General features: G+C 35.7%; 1 protein-coding gene across 2 annotated transcripts in view; it reads left to right on the plus strand.

The window, feature by feature from the left end:
* The window catches only part of APP (amyloid beta precursor protein), a 164249-nt gene extending 142981 nt beyond the window's left edge, over positions 1-21268 (plus strand). For both annotated transcript variants that reach the window (XM_027875455.1, XM_027875454.1), the window contains 4 exons: positions 4924-4977; positions 11706-11806; positions 13256-13402; positions 20282-21268. In XM_027875455.1, the coding sequence (XP_027731256.1) occupies positions 4924-4977; positions 11706-11806; positions 13256-13402; positions 20282-20383 (404 nt within the window). In that variant the 3' untranslated portion in view covers positions 20384-21268. The remainder of the gene's footprint in view (positions 1-4923; positions 4978-11705; positions 11807-13255; positions 13403-20281) is intronic.
* The last annotated feature ends 2090 nt before the right edge of the window (positions 21269-23358 follow it).

Genomic DNA, 23358 nt, shown 5'->3' on the forward strand with positions numbered 1-23358 from the left:
GCCAGGCACTGTGCTAAGCAATAGGGATAAAAAGAAAGGCAAAAACATGGTGCTTGAAATCAAGGAGCTCGCATTCTAATGGAGGAGACAAGATGCAAATAATTGTACATGCTAGATAGATAGATAGGGGCAGGGGAGAGAGAGAGAGAGAGAGAGAGAGAGAGCACAAATAGAAGGTGATCTCAGAAGGAAGTCACTAACACTAGGAGAGACCAGAGGTGGGGTTTGAGCCTTGATGTTGAAAGGGATAGAGTCATAGAAACCTGGGGATACACATAAGAACTGATGCAGTTAAGTGATCAGAACCATGAGAATAATTTATGCAGTGACTACAAAATTGTAAAGGAAAACAGTTTTGAAAGATTTTATGAACTCTGATCAATGCAATAACCAGTCATAACTTCTGAAGATAAGTGACTTAGCACCACCTCTTGGCAGAGAGGTCTGTATTGTAGATACAAGATGAGTTATGGATTTTCAAATATGACAAATGTTTATGTTTGTTTTGCTCAAACATACTTGTTACAAGGGAGAGCTTATTTTGTGGGGAAGAGAGTTGTGATCTTGCCAAGAAGAAGCAATCAGGTAGAATTACAGTGGCAAACAGGAAGTAACAGGAGTAGTCTACTAGCTCCTCCACAAAGATCTAGAAAATGCACCAGACAGAATTCTGATTGGGAAATCCAAGAGAAAAAGTCACAGTAAGACATTTTTCCAGCCTAGAATGGTTTGGGGAGACAGGCAGAGATGTTTGAGGACCCTAGGGACAGGATCTGGCCAGGAGTGTGCCACATGCAGAACATTACGATTTCCAGGGACTGAAAAAGAACTGATACTGGGCACTGGGGCAGGAAGAAATCCCAGGGCATCCCATCCCTGAACTAGCACCGGGTAGAGCACGGGTGCCATCTGACAGATCTCTCACCTACTTCCCAGGTCTGAATCAGTCTGGGGGAGTAGGGGAATCTGCACGTAGGAGGGGTGACTAAAGGGTGCTAGCTGTGTACTGAACAAAAAACAAGTTCAGAAGCAAATAGTCGCTATGTGGCTGTGATCCCAAGAGCAGAGCAGAGATTTGATGCTACCCTCCAGCACAGTGTGAAAGCCAGCAGTGGAACAACCAGGGCAGGAGTCCCAGACCAAAGGGGACACAACAGTTCTACCACTCTGAACCTGAGCTCCCAGCGGGCTCATGGTCACAGAGCAAAACACCGGTCTGCCAGACTCCTAACCAAGGACAAGCCAACATACCCAGACCTGGGTCAGGAAACTGCAAAGCTCAGACCAGGAGGGCATGGAGCCAAGTTTTGCCTAGGATTGCATCGCTTCGAGAGCACTGAAAGCTTGCAGGCTCCCCCTATCTTGAATTGTGAAAGCAGCAGAAGGATGTAAGAAAGCAGAAGCTCAGGCCAGACGTAAATATCATAAAGTCCAAAGTTGAGAAATAGGCTGGATGAATGAGCAAAACCAAAAATGAATCCCATTATAAAGAGCTATTCGGGTGACAGGGAAGCTCAAGACAAAATCCAGAAGACAATGGCTCAAAAACATTTATGAGGAAAACATCAAAGAAAAATGCAGCTTGGACACAAATCCAACCAGAATTCCTGGAGAGTTGAAGCAAGATTAAACAGAGAAAGAGGTTTTTTAAAAAGCATTTTAAAAACCAAATGAGGATGGTAGAGGAAAAATTGGGGCAGAGGGGAGTGAGTGCTATGGAAGAAAGTTATGGAAAGAGAATTAGCAGTTTGCAACAAGAGGTACAAAAACTTACCCTGGAATATAACTCCCTGAAAATTAGAATTGACCAAATAGAAGCTAATGACTCCAGAATATATCAAAAAAAATACTTTAAAAAAAAAACAACGAGGGCCGCTAGGTGGCGCAGTGGATAGAGCACCAGCCCTGAAGTCAGGAGGACCTGAGTTCAAATCCGGCCTCAGACCAAACACTTGCCACTTACTAGCTGTGTGATCCTGGGCAAGTCACTTAACTCCAGTTGCCTTTAAAAAAAAAAAAAAAAAAAACAGTTAAAAGACCGAAAAAAGATAAAAGAAAATGTGGATTATCTCATGGCAAAAACAATTGACCTGGGAAAAAAACTATCAAGGAGAGATAATTTAAGAATCATTTGGATTACTTGAAAGTCATGACCAAAAAAAGAACATAGTTATCATATTTGAAGAAATCATAAAAGATACTGCCCAATTCTCTTAGAACAATGGGCAAAATTTAAAGAATTCATTAGTCACCTCCTGAAAGAAACATCAAAATGAAAACTCCCAGGACTATTATAGCCAAAATGCAGAACTCCTAGGTCAGAGAAAAAATACTTCAGGCAGCTAGAAAGAAAGAATTCAAGTATTAGGGAGCCACAGTCAGAATCACACAAGATTTAGGAGCCACAACCCAAAGGAGTAGAGCATGAAATGTGATATTCCAGGAAGCTAAAGATCTAAGCTTACAATCAAGAATAATTTACCCGCAAAACTGAATATAATCCTTGGGGGAGGGGGCACAGAAGGGGGCAAGGGAAAAACAAACTTTTAATGAAATAGAGAACCAAGCATTTCCGATGAAAAGCTCAGAGCTGAGTAGAAAATGTACATACAAACACAGAAATCAAGAGAAGCATGAAAAGGTAAACATGCATGAGCAGTCATAAGAGACTAAACAGAGTTAAACTATTTACAGTCTACTGTGGGAAGATGATAAATGTATCCCCTCAGAACTTTATAGTCTTCAGAGGTCACAGAGGGCCTGGGAGTGATTCAGCTCTGTTTTGATTATGTTAAAAGTGAATAAAGAGGGGCTGAAGAAGAAGACTACAGTGGGAGAGGAAGGGAAGGAGAGAAAGAATGGGGAAGATTATTTCACATAAATGGGATATACAAGGGGAAACCCTGTATACAAGGGGAGGAGGGATCTCTTCAGGGGCTGAGGTGGGACTGGAGCTGTATACACGGAGAGGAGGCCACACTTGGATGCTGCTTTCATTTCAGCAAGTTAAGGGAGAAAAGAATACACATAGAGCTGGGGAAAGAGGAAGCAGAGACGAGGAGGAGGGGTAGATTAAGGGAGAGTTTAGTCAGAAACAAAATACAGTCTTAAAGCAGGGGTTAGGAAAAAAGAAAAGGGACAGTAATAAAAATTAGGATGAAGGGAAGCACGTTTGTCCTAAACTTGAAAAGGCTGTCTGCAGTAAGTGCTTCCACCATTTCTCTCACTCTCTTCTTAACTTTTTACAATCTCATTTCCAACTTTTATCATTTAACATACTAAACAGAATAAGTCTCTCCGAAGTAATTAATGATCTCTTAATTGGCAACTCCAAAGGCACGTCTCCAGTCGAATTCTTCTTGGCCTCTTTGTAGCCTTTCTAACTTGAGGTCACCCTCTTCTCCTTGATCCTGATTAGTTTCTGGTACACCTCTCTTTCTCTGCTGGGTCCTCTACCTTTCTGACTACTTCTCTGTCTCCACTGGATCTTCACCCAGGTCACACCCATTAACCAAGAGTCACACAGGGCTCTGTCCTGAACCCCCTTTTCCCTCTATGCTACTTGAGGATCTCACTGGTTTCTGTGGGTTTAATTATCATCTCTATGTTGATGATTCTCAGTTCTTTTTATCCAGCCCTAACCTCTCTCCTGACTTCTAGACTTGCATCTCCAGCTGCCTTTCAGACGTCTTAGATTAGATGTCCAATAGACACCTCCACCTCAGCATATCCAAAACTGAACTCATCATCTTTTCCCCGAAAATCTTTCTTCTTCCAAACTTACCTATTACTGTTGACTACCCCCAGTTCCCCAGGCTTACACTCAGGTGTCATCTTCTATTCCTCACTATCTCGCTGCCACCGCCATAGCCAGTATGTTGCTAGGGTCTTCCAGTTCACCTTTGCAACATTTCTTGAGTACTCACCTGTCCTTCTTCTGATACTGCTCCAGCCCTGGAGCAGGCCTTCATCTCCTCACTCCTGGACTATACAACAGCCTACTTTGCCTGCCATAAGACTCTTCCCACTCCTCTAATCATCAGCCAAATCAGCTTTCCTAAAATGCATTTCTGACCATGTCAGTCAGTCAATAAATATTAAGTGCCTACTTTGTGCCGGGCACTGTGCTAGTAAAGCAAAAGGAGACAAAATGCAGCCCCTACCCTCAAGGACTTCCAAGTCTCATGACAGAAACAACACGAAAAGAAAAATATACAAACACTGCATATAGAAGATAAATAAGAAATAATTAACAGAGGGAAAGAAATGAGAAAGGCTTCCTATAAAAGATGGGATTTTAGTTGAGACTTTAAGTAAAGCGGGTGGGTCAGTAGATGTAGAAGGGCAAGCATTCTAAGTTAACAGTATTTACGGGAGCAGACTGATAATTCTAGCCCCGTGCCTCTTCTCTCTGAGTAGAGCAGAGTGGTAGCATTTCCCTTGCACTAGCCACACTCTCCTCTTTTCCCCTTTAGTGAACCAGGTCACTGCTTTTTATTCATATTTTCTCCAAAGTTGTAACTTTCATGGGTGATTGTCTAAATTTACACGGTAAAATTGGCTGTCATTAAGGTTTTTAATTGGGCTGAGTATTTTACATTTAGTTTTTAATCAAAATCTGAGAAATGATTCAAATAAACAGAAGAAAATCATGTCTCTGATCCCAGTTTTATGGTTACCCACGCTGATATAGAGACCTACTGGTTTAGACGGACTCAGCAGTAAATTTGAAGTTTTATGAAGTGGTGGTCTTTCTTTTCCTTTATTTTTAAGATTAACTTAGTATAAGTCTTTTCAGCTGTTGCTCTTTCCACTTTGTTTATGGTTCATGCTTCCCCGCTTTTACTCTGTAGGCAATTGACTTACCCTCTTTTCTTTGTGTTTTTATTTTTTTTTCTCGTGTGTCTTGCTTCCTGTGCCAAGTTGAGCCTGTCGATGCCCGCCCTGCTGCGGATCGAGGACTAACAACTAGACCAGGTATTTAAAAACTTGCTTAACTTCTATCTGATCAACCTTCTCTGAGCATGCTCTGTGGTCTGCCTAGGCTGAAGAGACTTTTATTTCCTTATTATAACCTTCCATAAAGCAATATCTATTGTAAATAAGATTAGAGCACCGTTAAAATAACAGTGCCATTGAAGCCTTTTTTCTATTCTCAAGGTCAAAATTAATAAAAATTATGTTTAATCACTTTTTCTTCCCCTTGTCATAATTTTCCCCAGCTAGTAATTAACCAATATTTCTTTTATATATTTATTTGATTTTTAATTTATGGACTAAAACAAGCATTTCCATAGCATAGTATAATTAAAAGGTGACTGCAAACGAAACTGCAAATCTTTTATGTACAACTTGCTATTCCTTTTAAATATATAATAAAAGTATCATATAAGTTTGTTTTTTTACTTTTTTCTTCCCTCTCTCCCCTTGCCCTACAGATGGCTACTATTAGACACAAATATGTATGTACATGTAAAGTCATTCTATACATACTTCTGTTTATCAGTACTTTCTCTGGATGCAGGTAGAGGCTTCCTTCATATGTCCTTTGTAGTTAATTTGGGTATTTATAATGGTCAAAATTACTTACTCACTCAAAGTTGTTCTTAAAATAATATTGCTGTTACTGTATACAACATTCTCTTAGTTCTGCTAATTTTGCTCTTCATTATTTCATGCAAGTCTATTCATGCTTTTCTAAGATCATCAAGCTCATTATTTCTTATATCACTGTAATAAAATGCCTAAGGATTCCCATTGGAACAAATGACTAACTATAGCAACTATTTTTAAAATTATTATGAGGAAGAGTATGAGGAGTGTTGTAGTAGGGAAAGGAAAGAAAGAATGGGGTAAATTATCTTATGTGAGGTACACAAGGAAACATTTATACAGTGAAGGGAAAATATGATAGGGAAGTCAACAGTGCTTAAAACTTTCATCAGAACTGGTTCAAGGAAGGAAGAATATATGTACACACACAATTGGGTAAAGAAATTCATCTTACCTAACAGGTAAGTAGGGGGGGAAGGGGATAACAGGAAAGGAAGATGATAAGAGGGGGGAAACATTAAGAACAGTGGTGGTCAGAAGCAAAACAGACTATTGAGGGGACAGAACAAAAAAGAGAAAGATAACAGCAGTCGTAACTGTGAGTGTGAATAGGATGAGCTCACCCCCAAAATAAAAGAAGATAGCAGAATGGATTAGAAACCAGAATCCAACAATATGTTGTTTACAAGAAGCACACTTGAAACAGAAAAACACTCAAAACAGGGAAAAAAAAATAAGAGACTGGAGCAGAATCTATTATACTTCAGCTGAGGTTTAAAAAAAAGGGTGGAATAGCAATCAGAGTCTTGGACAAAACAAAAGCAAAAATGCCACCACATAAAAGAGGTAATATCAGTTATTGGAAAATGTATGCCCCAAATGTTATAGCGTCCAAATTCTTGAAGGAAAAGTTAAATATGTAACAGGAGGAAATAGTAAAATTATACCAATGGGATCTTCAGCTTAACCCTCTCACACTTGGAAAAATCTAACTATAAAATAAAAAACTTATGAAGATGAATAGAATTTTAGAAAAGTTAGATATAATAAACCTCTGAAGAATATTGAATGGGAATAATATCTAATTTTCAGCTGTGCATGGCACCTTCACTAAAATTGACCATGTATTAGAGCATAAAAACTTTACCAAAAAATGCTGACAAGCAGAAATATTGATTGCATCTTTTTCTAATTATAATGAGATAAAAATTACATCAAAGGGCCTTTGAAGCATAGACGGCTAATTAAAAATGAGTGGATCAAAGAATAAATAATCAATAATTTCATTTGTGATAATGATAACAATAAGACAACATACCAAAATCTGTGGGATGCAGCCAAAGCAATGCTTAGCAAAAATAATTTACATGTCTAAATGCTTACATCAATAAAAAAGACAAAGAGCAGATCAATGAATTGAACATGCAACTAAAACTATTTTTAAAAAAATATTTAATCCCCAATTAAATACCAAAATAGAAATTCTGAAAATAAAAGGAGAGATTAATAAAATGGAAAATAAAAAACAAATTGAACTAGTAAATTAAACTAGGAACTTGTTTTATGAAAAAAAAAATGAGATAAACCATTGGCTAATTTGACTTTTAAAAGGAAAGAAGAAAAGCAAATTACTGGTATCAGAAATGAAAAGGGTGAATGCACAACCAATGGAGATGAAATAAAAGCAGTTATTAGAAGCTGTTTTGTTCAACTATATGCCAATAAAACTGACAATCTCAATGAAATGGAAGAATATTTATTTAAAATACATATAAGCTGCCCCGATGAACAGAAGAGGAAATCAAATATTTAAATAACCCAATATCAGAAAGAAAAAAAAATGAAAAAGCCGTAAATGAACTTACTAAAGAAAAAAAGCAAACCAAATAGGTTTACAGGCAAATTATACCAAACATTTAAAGAACAGTTAACTCAAGAACTATATGAACTTGTTTGAAAAAAAAATAGGCATAGCCTTGCCAGATTCCTTCTATGGTATAAATATGGTTTTGAGAACTAGAGAGAGCAAAAACAGAGAAAGGAAACTATAGACCCAATTTCCGCAATGAATATTGATGCAAAAATTTTAAATAAAAAACTAGAAAAGACATTGTAACAATTATACCACAAAGATCATATACTGTGACCAGGATTTATACCAGGAATGCAGGAGTGGTTCAATATTAGGAAACTATTATCACAACAACAAAAAAACAAAAACCATATGATTATTTCAATAGAAATAGAAAAAGCTTTTGACAAAATACAACACCCATTTCTATTACAATCACTAAATACAGCTTTTATTAAAATCATTAGTATCTAAAACCAACAAATATCATGTGTAATAGAGATAAACTTTCCAGTAAGATTGAGTATGAAACAAGTATGTCTATTATTACCATTATTGTTCTAAACTATTATTGTATTAGAAATATTAGATATAACACTAAGATATGAAAAAGAAATTGAATAAACATAGGCAATGAGGACACAAAACTATCACTTTTTTTGCAGTTGATATAATGGTATACTTAGAGAACTGTAGAGATTACATTAAAAAAAACTAATTGAAACAATTAAAAACTTAAGCAAAGTTCCAGAATATAAACTAAGCCCATACAAATTATCATAATTTTTATATATTACCAATAAAATCCAGCAGGAAAAGCTAAAAAGAGAAATTCCATTTAAAATAACTGCAGACAGTATAAAATACTTGGGATTCTGCCTGCCAACACACACAAAGGAACTGTATGTATACAATTACAAAACGCTCCACAGAAATGCAGATACAAATAATTGGAAAAATATTAATTGCTCATGGGTAGACCAAGCCAATATGATAAAAATGACAATACTATTTAAATTAATTATTCAGTGCCATGCCAGTCAATCTACCAACAAATTACTTTATAGAGCTAGAAAAAAATAGCAGAATTCATCTGGAGGAACAACAGGTCAAGAATATCAAGGGAATCAGTGAAAAACATGTAAAGCGAAGGGACCTAGTAGTAGTACTATACCTCAAATTTTACTACAGAGCTGTAATCCTTAAAAATAATTTGGTACTTCTTTGGCTGCACCCCACAAATTTTGGTATATCATCTAGTTGTTATCATTATCTTTAATGAAAGCAAAGCAAATAGGCACAGTAACCTAGTGTTTGATAAACCCAAAGACACCAGGTCTAGGGGCAAGAACTCACTATTTGACAAAAATGGCTGGGGAAACTGGAAAATAGTCTGGCAGAAGCTAGACGTAGACCAATATCTCATACCATTTATCACGATAAGTTCATAAGGGTAAAAGATTTAGACATAAAGGATGATCTCATAAGCAAATTAGGGGAACGCAGAAGAAATCACCTGTCGTATAATTTTGATTAAATAAAATAAATATTTTTGTACAAACAATGTAATTAAATTTAGAAGAAAAAGAAGAAACAGGGCTGGGGGGAATTTACATCAGGTTCTCTGATAATGGTCTCATTTCTCAAATATATGAGGAACTGAACCAAATTTATAAAAATAAGAGCCATCCCCAGTTGATAAATGGTCAAAGGATGTGAGTGACCTGCCTATTGGCAATGTGTCTTTCTGTACTTAGCTAGTTCTCTCACCAAGAGCGTGCTTCAAGCCTTTCAAGTAAAGTAGATCGTGGCAAAGCTCATGTTCCTGTGGCATAGTCTTCAAGAACTCAGCATCACCATCATTCTATAATGAAAAGCATCAGAGTAGGTTTTGAAAAGGTCAGAAAAGATGTTAAATTACAAATTCTGTTACTTGAATAGAAATATTCTATTTAAATTTTAGGAAGAAATCAGAGCTATTAATAATTATATTAAAAAGTGTCCTAAAATCACTAATAATTAGATAAATGCAAATTAAAACAACTTTGAAGTTCTACCTCACACCTACTAAAATGACAGAAAGGGAAAATGGCAAATGCTGGAGGGGATGTGGGAAAATAGGTACACTAATATTTTGTTGATGGATCTGTGAAACAGTCCAATCATTATTGAGAACAATTTGGAACTGTACCCCAAAAGCTATAAAACTCTGCATTCCCTTTGACCCAGCAATATTACTACTAAGTCTATATCCCAAAGAGATCAAAGAAAAAGGAAAAGTAACCATATGTACAAAAATATTTATAGCAGCTCTTTTTCTGGTAGCAAAGAATTCGAAACTGAGGAGATGCCTATCAGTTGGGAAATTGCTAGACAAGTTATGGTATATTAATGTGATGGAATACTATTGTGCTATAAGAAATGATGAAGAGAATGGTTTCAGAAAAACCTGTAAAAAACTTTATGAAATAATGCAAAGTGAAGTGAGCAAAACCAGGAGAAGAGTTTACACAGTAAGGGCAATATTGCAAAGATAATCACTTGTGAAAGATTTAATAACTCTGATCAATACAGTGATCCACCCAAAGACTCATGAAGAAAAATGTTATCCACCTCTAGACAGAGTTGATAGACTCAGAGTGCAGATTGAAGCGTAGATTTTTTCTCTCTTTTTTTCTCTTGTTGTTTCTTTCTTTCTTTCTTTTTGGAATGTGACAAATATGTTTTGCATGGCCTCATATGTATAATGGGTATTGTAATTCTTTCCTTTAAAAATTAAAAGATAGACTTTCATTTTGTGGTGAAACCTGGAATCAAGGGCAATCCAATCTACTTTCCTCCTCCTGTTCAATTCTGGGCCCAGCTCACTGTCCCTTTGCAGTTTTTGTCCAGAGATATATGTTCTCTTCTGACCATTCTGCTGCATAGCATATTCTTGAAAATAAATCAGTAAGTATTATCTTGAGTGATTATGAATCTTAGGAGGCTCTGAAATGTGCTGGGGGTTTGATTGTAATCAGCACAATGTCATCCACAAATTTATGTTATCTGGAAGACTTCACCATATATGATGAATTAGTTCTTCATAGAATTTCTCTGCTTCCTTTTCCTGTGCTATGAAAGTTAGCTCATAAGTTGCAAATATTTTCATAGTAGTTTCTTTGCAAAGTACTTGTCCTGAACATTGCAAGATGACATAACCAAGTAACCCGTGAAATAATGATTGTTTTTTTTCCTCTGCATTGTGAGGATAAAATTGGATGATATTTGTAAAATTCTTAGTATAGTGCCTGGGACGTAGTAGTTGCTATATAAATTTTAGCTGCTTTAAGTCAGTCTTCAATGCCATTTTCTTCCCAGTAAAAACCATTTTCAATTTAGCTATAATCTCCTTTTGTCTTTTTGCTGCATTAAAACAACAATGCCAAGATTAATGCAATTCAGTCCCTATAGAAGTCTGTCCATTTTTTTTGTCACTGGACCAGGATCCTACCTTTAGAGTATAAATAACTAAGTAAAAAGTATGTGGTTCTTACCGTATTCTTCCCCTTTTTTCACTACTTTGCTAGTATCATTGCAGAAACAGAAGATCTTCTCATTTAAGACTGAGGACTATATTATATTTTTCTCTATTTCATTAGTTTTTGTGGTCAAAGAATTCACTACCAAGTGAACTACCTGTTGGTGATGGGCCTTTCTTTGCTTAGCAGTTCCTTCAACAAGACTGTATTTGAAGCCTTTCAAATAGATTGTAGCAGAGTTCATGCTCCTCTGGCATAGTTTTCAAGAACTCGGCACCACATCATGCTATGATGAAGCATCAGAGCAGGGTCTGTGGAGATCAGGAGAGTTGTTAAATTATAAGTTCTGTTAGTTGAATAAAAGCATTCTCAGAAAGATTACTCTCTAATTCTTTGCTGAGCTAATCATACTCTCAGGTAAATAATACTCTACTAGAATATTTAACTCAACGAACATTGATTTTGCTACTTATTCACATGAATATACTTCAACATGATAGGAACAAACCTCCAAAGCATGTTTATTCAGTAAGTTAAATAATTGATGTTCAGGATTTAGTGTTGTGTCTGACTCTTCGTGACCCTGTGGACCATACTGTCCATGGGGTTTTCTTGGCAAATATATTGGAGTGGTTTGCCATTTTCTTCTCCAGTTAAATAACTCTCAACTTTAATATTCTTTACCCAAGGAGAAAACATAGAAATACCTACAGTGGACTGAATAATATGCCCTGAACAATAAAAATTTTAATATATTATTTAATTATGGTTCAATGTAGGTTCTGGACTGACAAACATTAAAACAGAGGAGATCTCAGAAGTAAAGATGGATGCGGAGTTCCGACATGATTCGGGATATGAAGTTCATCATCAGAAATTGGTAAGTAGAATAATTATGTTTTTGTTGTAAACGCTTTTGCTTTAAATGTCATTCTACAAAAGCATATACTCCTTTTATCCATATCCCAATGGTACAGTGATCCAGTCTGTGCCAAAAATTGACTTTAGAATAATCTTAGAATCATAAGGCATTGCACTGAAAGGGTAGAGGAAAACTGGATTCTGCGATGGAATAAGGAAAGGTCTTTATGAGTAGAGAAAACCATTTTTATTACCTTTCCCTATTTTCCAGAGCCATGTTTGTCCAAATTAAAGGCACACATGTGTCCCTGTCTAAGCAGTTTGCATAGCTCTGATCACTGTCACTTCACAGGTATTCCAGCATCGCCCCCCCTGACGCTTTCTGATCTCCCTGGTTTTTTTTTTCTAGGGGATTGAAGGGAGTCCTTTGGCCTTATAGTGTCTGGACTTGTTATCTTGCAGGCTATGTCTCTGGCCAGTTTCTGGTCTTATTGGGAGGCTGCCTGCTTGTTTGCCTGCCTTGGCACTGGTTTTGCTGGCTCATTCCTTTTCCTTTCAACCAGCTTTCTGGCTGACTTTTTGTACAGTTTGGGGGTAGAAAAAAATCATTATAGTTTCTCATGGGATTTCATAATCATTATTTGGTCTGGTGCACATTTCAGATTTTGCTGGAGTAATAGGAACTGACCAGAAACTCCCAAATTGATTTTTTAAATTTCCTTTTTAAATAAGTTTTTTCAGTATTTTTTATTTTTATATTGTGTAAATTTCCTCCTAAATTTCCTTCTTTTCCACCAAGAGCCATCCCTTATAATTTTTTAGGAAGAAAAAAATTTGCAAAACTGACCAAAACACCAAAAATTCTGACAATACATGCAATGTACCATACCCATAGACCCTTCTTCTTTGCTAAAGAGTAGGGGGAAATGTCCTGTCATAGCTCTTCTTTCAATCCAAGCTTGTTCTTTTTAACTTTGTAACATTAATTTTTCATCGCCTTGTGGTGGTTCTTTTCTTTCACATTGTTGTAGTTGTGTATATTGTTTTCTTTGCTCTGCTACTTCACTTTGCATTAGTTCACGTAAGTCTCTCCACGCTTTTTGGCATTCATCGTTTCTTACAACACAGTAATATTTTATTACGTTCATGTGCCACAATTTGTTTAACCATTCCCCAATCAATTTCATCTACTTAATTTCAGTTTTTTTGCTGCTACAGAAAGTGCTGCTGTAAATACCAAAATAGATTTTCAAAAATACCTGAGGAATAAGCAAATTTAGGGTAGTTCTGTAGACTATAATTATCACTCTGGGGGAAAAAAAACCTCCTTCAATAATTATTAGATATTGAAGTAACCAAGAAATGTAGAAGAAATGAAAATTTCACTTAGACAACTGTTTCATAAACTTTTTGGTTATATGTGTAAAAATGTCTTTAGGAGTAATAAATCTTTTTGTCTGTTTTCAAGGTATTCTTTGCTGAAGATATGAGTTCAAACAAAGGGGCAATCATTGGACTCATGGTGGGTGGCATTGTCATTGCAACAGTTATTGTCTTCACCTTGGTGATGCTGAGGAAGAAACAATATACATCTATCCACCATGGTGTAGTAGAGGTAGGTAAAATCAGTTATGTATTTGCCACATGGACATTAAGGAATGGGTGCTGTGGGAATTGTGAAATTATGCATAGCCTAAAAACCACCTCGGTACAAAAGTCACCAAAATCTCAATTCAAGTTAGTTCCACATTTATTAATAAATGGTCATTTAAGCATTAACAAAATTTTTGCATTTGTTAATAAAAGATACTTAAGCAACTGTATTTGGCTTTCTTTTATTCAACAAATATTTATCAAGCACCTATTAAGTATAAAATAGCATACCAAATGCAGACCCACAGTGATGTCCCTCAGTTTCCTCATTTGAAAAATGAAACCATTGGATTCAGGATCCTCTGAGGTCCCTTCCACCTTAAATCTATAATACCTCCTCCCCTTTATAGACTCTAGGCAGATTCCACCCAGATAAATCTTGGCTCAAAAATAAAATTATGCAGAAGTCTTCAGATAATCAAAATGTAATTCATCAAGGATTTATTGAGCATGTACTGTGTTTTATACTAGTCACTGAAGATAGAAAGATAAAAATAAAACAGCCTCTGTCCCTAAAGAAGCTTATATTCTACTGAGGAATTACAACATGTACGCAAGAAAATAAATGCAATATATTTTGAAGGGTACCCCCTAAAAACTGAAAGAGTCCAAAAAAAAAGGCTTCATTGAGAAGATAGGACCTGAGCTTAGCTTTGAAAGAATAGGATTATGAGACAGATATGAGAGAGTGCATAGGGGACAGCCTGTGTACTTCCACTCAGAGCCAGATTCTCAAGGACCTTAAACATCATGCTATGGAGTGTGTTTTTATCCTAGAAATAATAAGCTCCTGAAGGTTTTTGAATAGGGCAATTAAATGACAAGACCTGTGCCTTAGGAAGGTTCCATTGGCAGCTATGTGGAGTTAAGATAGCAGAAGAGAACAGTAGGAAGCCGGCCACCAAGAATAGAAAGTTATTACCATAATGTAGGCAAAAAACCATGAGGACTTGAGCTGATGGCTGTTTATAATAAAAAGGAAAATGCTGAACAGAAGTCTTTGATATGAACAAAGAGAGAAAGGTGTTGGCTATCACCAGAATCAATTTTCCTCACATTTTTAATGTTATTACAACCTCATCTGCCATTTTACCTCTTTTCTAAGAAGTATACTCATAAATTTGATTTGATTTATTGACTTTTATGTCAAACCAGACAACTGATAATAATGGCAGTTTTCACTGAAAATTTTAAAATCAAAGGTGACTTCCAGCGTTTCACTGAAAGTACCATATGTAAACAGCTCTGCATAGAAGAATAACATGAAAAAATGTTATTGGGGATCTTACTTAGAAACTGAATATTATTTTTATCCTTCTACTTTTACCTCCAGTGATCTTAATGAACCCTTGCATTTTAAGTAAGCAGTAAATGTTGCTACAGTGTAATTAAAGATCTAAAGAATTTTTGTCCTAATTCCCAGGCCATTACCATAACAAATTATGAAAAAATAAATGCTGATACTTTCTGTGTAAACCCAAATATGATGAAAATACTTTGAGGGGCCAGGTGTGTTTGTGTGTGTGTTCTATTTTAGATAAAAACTCAGTTTTGCTAAATCAATAATTTAGGAGATGATTAGTGAAATAATGAAAAGGGTACCAAAGATGGATTGTAAGGATTCCTTCAAATCGATAGTCCTCCTAGTGCATTTTAAATGGTTTGCAAAAGATCAATTGGCACACCTTTTCTATTTCCCAGCTCATTAATAAAATTCTAAGATCTGGAAAAAACCTCACATTTTCCCATCCAACATTTCATTTTACAAATAAGGAAACTGAACTCACTAGCATTGTGACTCTGGGCAAGTCACTTAACCCCAATTGCCAAAACAAAAACAAACAAAAAAAAAATAAGGAAACTGAGGCCCTAATGTCACATAGCAAGGCAAAAACAGAACTGGGACTAGAATCTTAATCAGGTCCTGGCTTTTAGCCCCATGGTGCCAGCCAGTTAAACTTCTTGTAGCCACCTAGGAAATGTGATGTCACTGACTCTTGAACAGAAATAACTCTGGACAATTACTCCCATGGATAATCCTCCGATGTCATTTTATTCAACATTTAAAATCATCTCAACCAAATTGTTTACTAGAGAATATCCCAATCTGTCACCTAGATGTGATTATGCTAATGAGAAATGAAACAGATGAAACAAACAAGTAGAAGGTAGGCAGAAGCATGAAACTTGGATAGTCTCTAAATTATTAAGTGATTATATATATAATAAAAAATTAAGTACTTAAGTAATAATCAAGAATTGATTGTGACTAAAATTGGAAAGACATCACTTTTCTTATGCTGTGGTTTTTGAACCCATTATCCTTTCAAATTTATGCCATCTATCTGCCTCTTGCATAAGAACTGCTTCCTAGTTCTATTCATTCCTTTTTTGTTTTCAGCTGATACTTCATAGGAATGACAGTATAATTAGAACAGTAAATCAGTGCATGACTGGACAGTAATGAATAGCCTTCTTTGTTCTTGTCTTCCAGTTCAGGAAATAAACAGGGAATTTCCTAATTTGAAATGTCACACATGTACAGATCTAGTTTGTTCAGTTGTGTCTGAGTCTTCATGTCCCCATTTGGGGTTTTCTTGGCAAAGATCCTGGAATGGTGTGCCATTTCCTTCTCCTCATTTTACAGATGAGGACACTAAGGCAGACAGGGTTAAGTGACTTGCCTAAGATCATACAACTAGTATCTGAGGCCATATTTGAATTCTAGCCTTCCTGACTCCAGGCCCAGTGCTGTCTTTACTAGTTATTGTTTAGTTTGTTATACATCTCAGCAAATTACAGAGCTGCCCTTTTTTTGGTCTTTTTTCAGGGGGCGGAGAGTGAGGCAATAGGACTTAAGGGAAAAGCAACTATCCTTCCCTTCAGTTGTGTTAGGTATAAAGGAATCTAACTTGGTTTTTCTAAAGCACACCATCTCTGCTCTCCTGGAATACTGAAGAGTTATAGGTTTGTTCTGATGGGGCCTTGAAGGAAGGTGGCATCATGGTTGGCCTCAGCATGGTTCCCTTTTCACTCTCCCACCACCATTCCTACTAGTCCAACTGAGCACAGGACAGTATAGTAGTAATATACAGAAAGGTATTTCCAGATGGAACAGAGTCTGAATTAAAATTGTTGAAATGATTGGATTCATGGTTCATTGGAAAAATAAAACAACTGAATGGACAATATTTATTAAAATGGTCACTTCCACCAGGTGATTTATGACTTCAGGAGAGAAGCCTGCCCTTCTCTAGGACTGGTAGCAATATAACAATGGGAAATAGGAATAAGGAGCCTAGGGAAAATAAGACTGAAGGCCACATGAGACTGGATTAAGATAGGAGTACCTGAATTAAACATCATCCTCTGAGGATATCATTTTATACTAGAGTTGATTTCAGAGATTGAAAAGATGATCTGTGAAATTCCCAGATGTTCTCCTACTCTTGATGAACATAGGTTATTATTCATAACTATTAACATTCATGTGCTTTCCAGAAGACATAAAAATAAAATATTCTGTCAGTAAGATATTATTCCTTTCTGAATTTTGACAATAGGTGTGTTCTGTATCACCCTAGCAAGAAAATGATAAAAAATCAAAACAGTTCTCCATCTGTGATATAGTACTAATAAAGTGTTTCAGAGCATATTAAAATAGCTTGTTCAGATGATCTCTTTCAGAAAGACAGATTAGATTCAGTAATGTGACTTTGTATTAAATCTCCACATCTTTGATGATGGCATTTTTAACTCTCAAGTTGTTGGTAATTACACAAATGCCAATTAAAGCAAGGTGACCTCATTTGTTGCCTTCAAAGCAGATCAGAAGTAAGTGGAGAGGATGGGAAAAGATTTGTGACTAAGTCATTCCCTTATGCAAACTGATATTTAGAGCAGACTGTACTATTGCCCCATAAGACAAATTGAGTTGTTATGAAGTGGACCATTTTACTCTGAGGAAATGAGTCAGGGAACCCTTGGTCAACTTCAACAAGAAGATATAACAGGGAGAATTTCAAGACTACATGCTGCCCACTCATCAGATATACACTTAATAATCTGAACAAGTAATGGGAGAAATGGGCAGCTAATAGGCACAATGGATAGAGTGTTGGGCTTGGAGTTAGAAAGACTCATCTTTCTGAGTTCAAATCTGGCCTCAGACACTTATTAGCCATGGGCAAGTCACTTATCTCTGTTTGCCTTAGTTTCCTCATCTGTAAAATGAGCTGGAGAAGGAAAAGGCAAATCACTCTAGTATCTTTGCCATGAAAACCCCAAATAGGCCCACAGAGTCTGAAACGACTGAATGACAACAATAGGGGAAATGCTTTTGACTAAAACTATATGACTGGAAAGGCTAGGGAGCAGTACAAGTTACATGTGCACCAACTACTTCTGAAATTAGCCTGTGGTATCTGTAACACCATCCTTCCTTACAGTTGCCAGTTTCTAAAAGTATACATGTAATGTGCCAACCTTTGGGCTAAGCCTGTGGGATAACTAGTCCTCATATGAAGTTAAGAAAAATAGAGAGGTATTTGTAAGTATGCGTGAGTTTTTCTTCAACATTTTTCAGCTCCATTCTGTTCAGAATATGAGATAGACCTAGCCCCATCCCATACTAGCCATGTTTTAATGGACGTACTCTCGTTTGGTTTTTGTCCTATTTTATTTTCACCACAGGAAAGTATGAAGTTGGGGACAAGTTCCATAAACTTTTCTGTGAATGATGAGTAAACAGGGTATGGTGGAAAGAGCTCCTTGGATTTGGAGTCAGAAGTCCTTGATTACAGTTCTAACTCTTTTACTTAAACTAAAGCAAGTCACTTTACCTATTTAGGTTAACTTAGCTTTTGTTTAGTGAGGGAATTGACTTTACCATGAATGTCAAAAGTAAAAAAGAAATGTATACCAAAATATTCAGTGCAACATTTGTGGTAGTTAAAAAAATTAAACTAAAATAAGAACCTGTCAGTAACAGAAATTGATAAATAAATTGTGTGAATATGAAATACAATTACAACTATAAGGAATTCAGAAAAGCACAGGAAAATTTTAGAATGTATGTAGAATAAATGGAATTAGGATACCAAGAACTATAATAGCATAAGTGAAAATAACACTAAAAAGTTCTGATTAACTACAGTGACCCATCTTGATCCAGGAATATATATTATGAAACATATTTCCTCTCTATAAATAGGTGTAAATGACTATAGATGTAAAATATTGCATATACTGTAACAAATAATTTTGCTTAATTGCATTTATTTGTTATATGGCAAGGGTCAATTGGGAGGCAGTTGTATATAAAGGGATTATTATGGTTTCAAAAGAAAAGGCATTAATAAAACTTTAATAAGATAAAATAAAATGAATAATTAAGTTAATTATCTTTAAGGACCTCTAGATTTTATGACCTAAGTAAAAATCAAGTGACTAATTCCCTTCTCCTCTGTAACAGAAAAGGAAATGATAGGATCATAGATTTAGAGTTAGAAGGACTTTCAAGGTCCTTAGGTCCAACCCTCTCATTGTACAGTTCAGGAAACAGCAGCCCAGAAAGGTTAAGTAACTTGCACAGTGTCACACAGGTAAAGTAGCAAAGCCAGGTTGCCAACCCAGTTTTTCTGACTCTAAATCCAGCACCCTCTCCACTTCACCACATGTTGAATCAATAAAATACCTATTTATGAGAGTTCATATTTAAGGAGACCTTCTATCATATGCATGATAAAAAATGCGCAGTTACTAAAACAATTAAATGTACATTTTCTTAAAGAACAGATGCTGTTTTTTATATAAGGGTGCCTATTTCATTTAAAGAATTTAATAAACATGTCATAAATTTTAGAGGCAAACCATAACCAATTCATCTGCAGTTATCTTTAGGAAAGAAGTAAAAAAATTTTAGAAGCCCTGAGAGTGAATATTCTATTTATTAAACTCCTATCTTTAAAAAAAAACAAAAACAAAAAGTACAAGAATTACAAGAGACTAAATATTACAGCATGTTAAATCTAAACAACCACATTAGCCCTGAAATTCTGCTTTGTATCTTTAATTTGATACAGTACCATTGTACTGTAATGATCGAAAAGGGACACTGAGCTCTGGAAGAGCAGGAAATAATAGTGTGACTCTGGAGTTCTCTCCAGGGAACTTATCAGGCAGAAAGCCTTTAATAGTAGTATCTTTGAACTGAGTACACAATCATTCTCAACCAGAAGGTTCTTTGGCTTCACTTGAATAATATTGACTAAAATTCTCTGAGATAAATTAAAATAAATATAGTAAGAAGAACTGACCAGAAGATTGAGTATTTTTCCATACAGTCTTGGATCTCACTATCAGTCAGCACTTTAGTGAGGACATGATGAAATTTCTCAGAGAACCCTTGGATTCAATCCAATCAGAATGTTTTATCACAACTAGCAATATATTAGTAAGAAATGTGCAGAAGGTGCCATTATTTAAAGAGAACGATCTCTAGCACTTCTTAACAAACTTAGATGAGCAGTTTGGCTAGTAACAGATTCTGTTTTTAGGTGAACAAGCAGTCATGGTATTGAGCACCACCTGGTGGCCATAGAATAGAGCCAATCAACCTACTCCAGAGGTCACCAGTCAACCAAGGGGGATCCATTCCATCACCCCAAGAAAGTGTGGAAACTAACAGAAAAGACCATGTTAGGTGATAGTGAATAGACATGCTATTCTGTGGACATATGAAAAGCATTACTAAGTTCTTTTTCTTTTTCATTACACATACATGTTAGTTGCAGGAATGGATCAAATTAGTGACCTAAGTCTCATTTGTATGCCTTTTCAGATTGATGCTGCAGTTACCCCAGAGGAGCGCCACCTTTCCAAGATGCAGCAAAATGGCTATGAAAATCCAACTTACAAGTTCTTTGAACAGATGCAGAACTAGACCAATATTTTGTTGGACAGCAACATGATTGCTTCTCTGCCCATCAGTGTTCATTTATAGAATATTGTGGAAAGGAAAAAAAAAACTCCCAGTTTTATTATTTCCTCATTATACTCTTCTGACAGCTGTGCTGTAACATAATTAGATGCCTGAATATGAATTAATGCAAATCAGTAACATTCTCTTTATTTACATTGCAGCCTTTAACTACATTATTAATGAATGGTTTTGTGTGATATAAAGATTTTAGCTGTACTTAACTAATGCATGAGTAGATTCTCTACTTGATTATTTATTGTGTAGCTCTGTAGCCAGTTGCATATTATTCTTGTGCTTTGTGATGAAATATTAAGTCCTCAATGAAATATGCTTTAAGATTCAAGGGGGGGTGCTTTTTATTTATGTGGAACTTTAGCTGCTTTTATTTGCTGGGTTTTTTTTCCTTATCACTATGCATTTAAAAGCAGAACTATACTTTTTTTTAAAGTATTCCAAATAAGTAAGTCTCTTTCTCCTCCGTAGTTGCATTTTGTTGTACAGATTATTGCCTCTGCTATATTAGTGATATAGAATTCATGAGAATACATATTTGTTTCTTTGTGCCTGTTTTATGTGCACATTTTAGACATTAAAAGTTGAAGCTCTTCTCCTTTCCTACACCTTGCCCCCATAGTTCATTGGCTCTTAAAAGAAAAAAAAAGATAAATCTCTGTTAATTTTGAGCACTTTCTTATTGGGGGTTAGGAATCTGAGGGGAAGTAGCCTGCTGTTCTCAAATTACCAGGAATTATCCAAAAATTTCTGCAAGATGATTGTACAGAATCATTGCTTATGAATCAATTGCTTTATACACAGTGTTACATAAATAAATTGAGTAAAATAACACTGGGCAAGAGTTTTATTTGAAATACATAAAGCAGTTATTATTAAAATGAACTTATTAAGCTTGAAAGGCAGTGAGTTTCCTAGTTGATCAGTCTCATTTTATTAATTATTCCAAAAAATAAGATAAAACATATATATATATATATATATATATACACGTATATAGAAAAGACCTGATTGGACAAATACAGATGCTTGAGACAAAAATTATCAAAAGTTCCATTAATTAATTACTGCTGCCAGTCACTGAATCAATGATGCTGAGATAGTTTTAACTATAGTTTTTTTTGTTTTGTTTTGTTTTGTTTTTTGCTTAGAGCACAGGCTACACCGAAAACTCACCAAATAGTCAGGGAGCCCAGACCATCAGTTTTAGTAACCTTAAATAGAATGTGAAGAAATAAGCAATGTAGAAAAATGGAATTTTACAGAAAGCAGGAGGGAAAGATGAGGATATATGTATCTGAAAACAAATAACAGAAAGGGAAAGATAAAAACTCCTGCCAGTCTGTCAAAACTGACTTGATTTCCAACAACCTTGATTTTGCAGGTAGTGTGACCTCCTAGCTTCCTCGAACAATGTCTGGAAGATCAAAATAGAGAGTGGTGCAATATCCCCTTATCATAATGGTGGCATGAAGTCTGAGCCAGAGTTTCTTTCCCATAATAGTCTTTCTCCAATCACAGATAGCAAGAAGCCTGAGCCAGAAATTCTTTTGTCACATACCCCTTTAAAATTTGCCTTCAGTTTAAAATAAAATAGTGGTGCAAAATCAGTGGTGTGCTATTAAATGGGGAGGAGAGGGAAGGGAATAATCATTTATATAGCACCTACTATGTGCTGGGCACTGTGCTAAAAACTTTTTATAATTATTTAATTTGATTCTCACAAAAACTCTGCAAGGTAAGTGTTCTTGTTATCCCTATTTTACAGATGAGGAAACTGAGGCAGACAGAAGTTAAGTGACTTGCCCAGGGTGACACAGCTAGTAAGCATCTGAGGCCAAATTTGAATTCAGTTCTTCCTGTCAGCTTAGTACTCTATCCACTGTACCACCAGCTGCTTCTAAATACTTAATACATTTTTGAGATTTATCTGCATTAACATTTTCTGCAAGTCTGGATAATTAAAAAAAACAATAAATCAAGGCCTGATTTGTAGCATTTGCCTATTTCTGAGATACACACCAAAAATTTAACAATCTGCTCCCCCAACTCAGTTTGAGCTAGTTTCAGTGCACACCCCTGTTAATATAAACAGATACATTCTTGTAGAAGTGTCATCATACTTGTGTGAAATATGTTACCATATGATATTAAAACAAGTCCAAAGAGAGAAACCTTATTTATTATAAAACTGGCTTCCCTCACTGGTTCTCCCTTTACTAGGTTCAGCTGCAGGTGTAAGAGGGAAAAAAGGAGTGCTCAGATCTCAATTTCAGCAATGTTAGAAAAATAGCTTTATAGTCAATGAAAGGTATAACTTAGACCAAAATTTCTAGTCACTTTAAAACTTTGCCCTCTAAGAAGAATTCTTAGAGTAAGAGAGCAAATACCTTCCAGAAGATAATGAGACTGGTCTGGAGAAGGGAAATTACTTGTCTATGGTCCTAGGAAGTCTAGAGTTAGTTACTCTTGAGAGATTTTTCTGGTGCCCCAATTCATGCTTGTTTACTGTAAATAACTTTCAATGGGTAAATCATAGAACAAGAATGTCCAATACTAGGATGAAGTAATAACTACTTGCTGGTGAATTGAGAGGAGATTCAAGCATGGGCCAATTACACTTCAGAAATATTGAAGCAGAAATAGGAAAGTAGGTATGTTACAATGACTTTTTCCAACAGAAACAAATGTGATTATTTCACTAGATTCAGAATATAGCCTTTACCCAAATATAGACTAATTTGTGTTAAAAGCATAAGAAGCATAGGCATGAAAGGGCTATTCTTTAATCAAAAGAATTTAACTAAAACCAAGACCTAGAATTATCAGCAATGGAGAAATATTACAAGCTTTTCAAGTATAAATGGAGTACAGCAAGGATGATCCCTACCTACTATTATTTGACGTAGTTCTAGAAATGCTAC

This window comes from Vombatus ursinus, unplaced genomic scaffold, assembly GCF_900497805.2.
Source record: "Vombatus ursinus unplaced genomic scaffold, bare-nosed wombat genome assembly UNPS02014809.1, whole genome shotgun sequence".
Lineage (NCBI taxonomy): Eukaryota > Metazoa > Chordata > Mammalia > Diprotodontia > Vombatidae > Vombatus > Vombatus ursinus.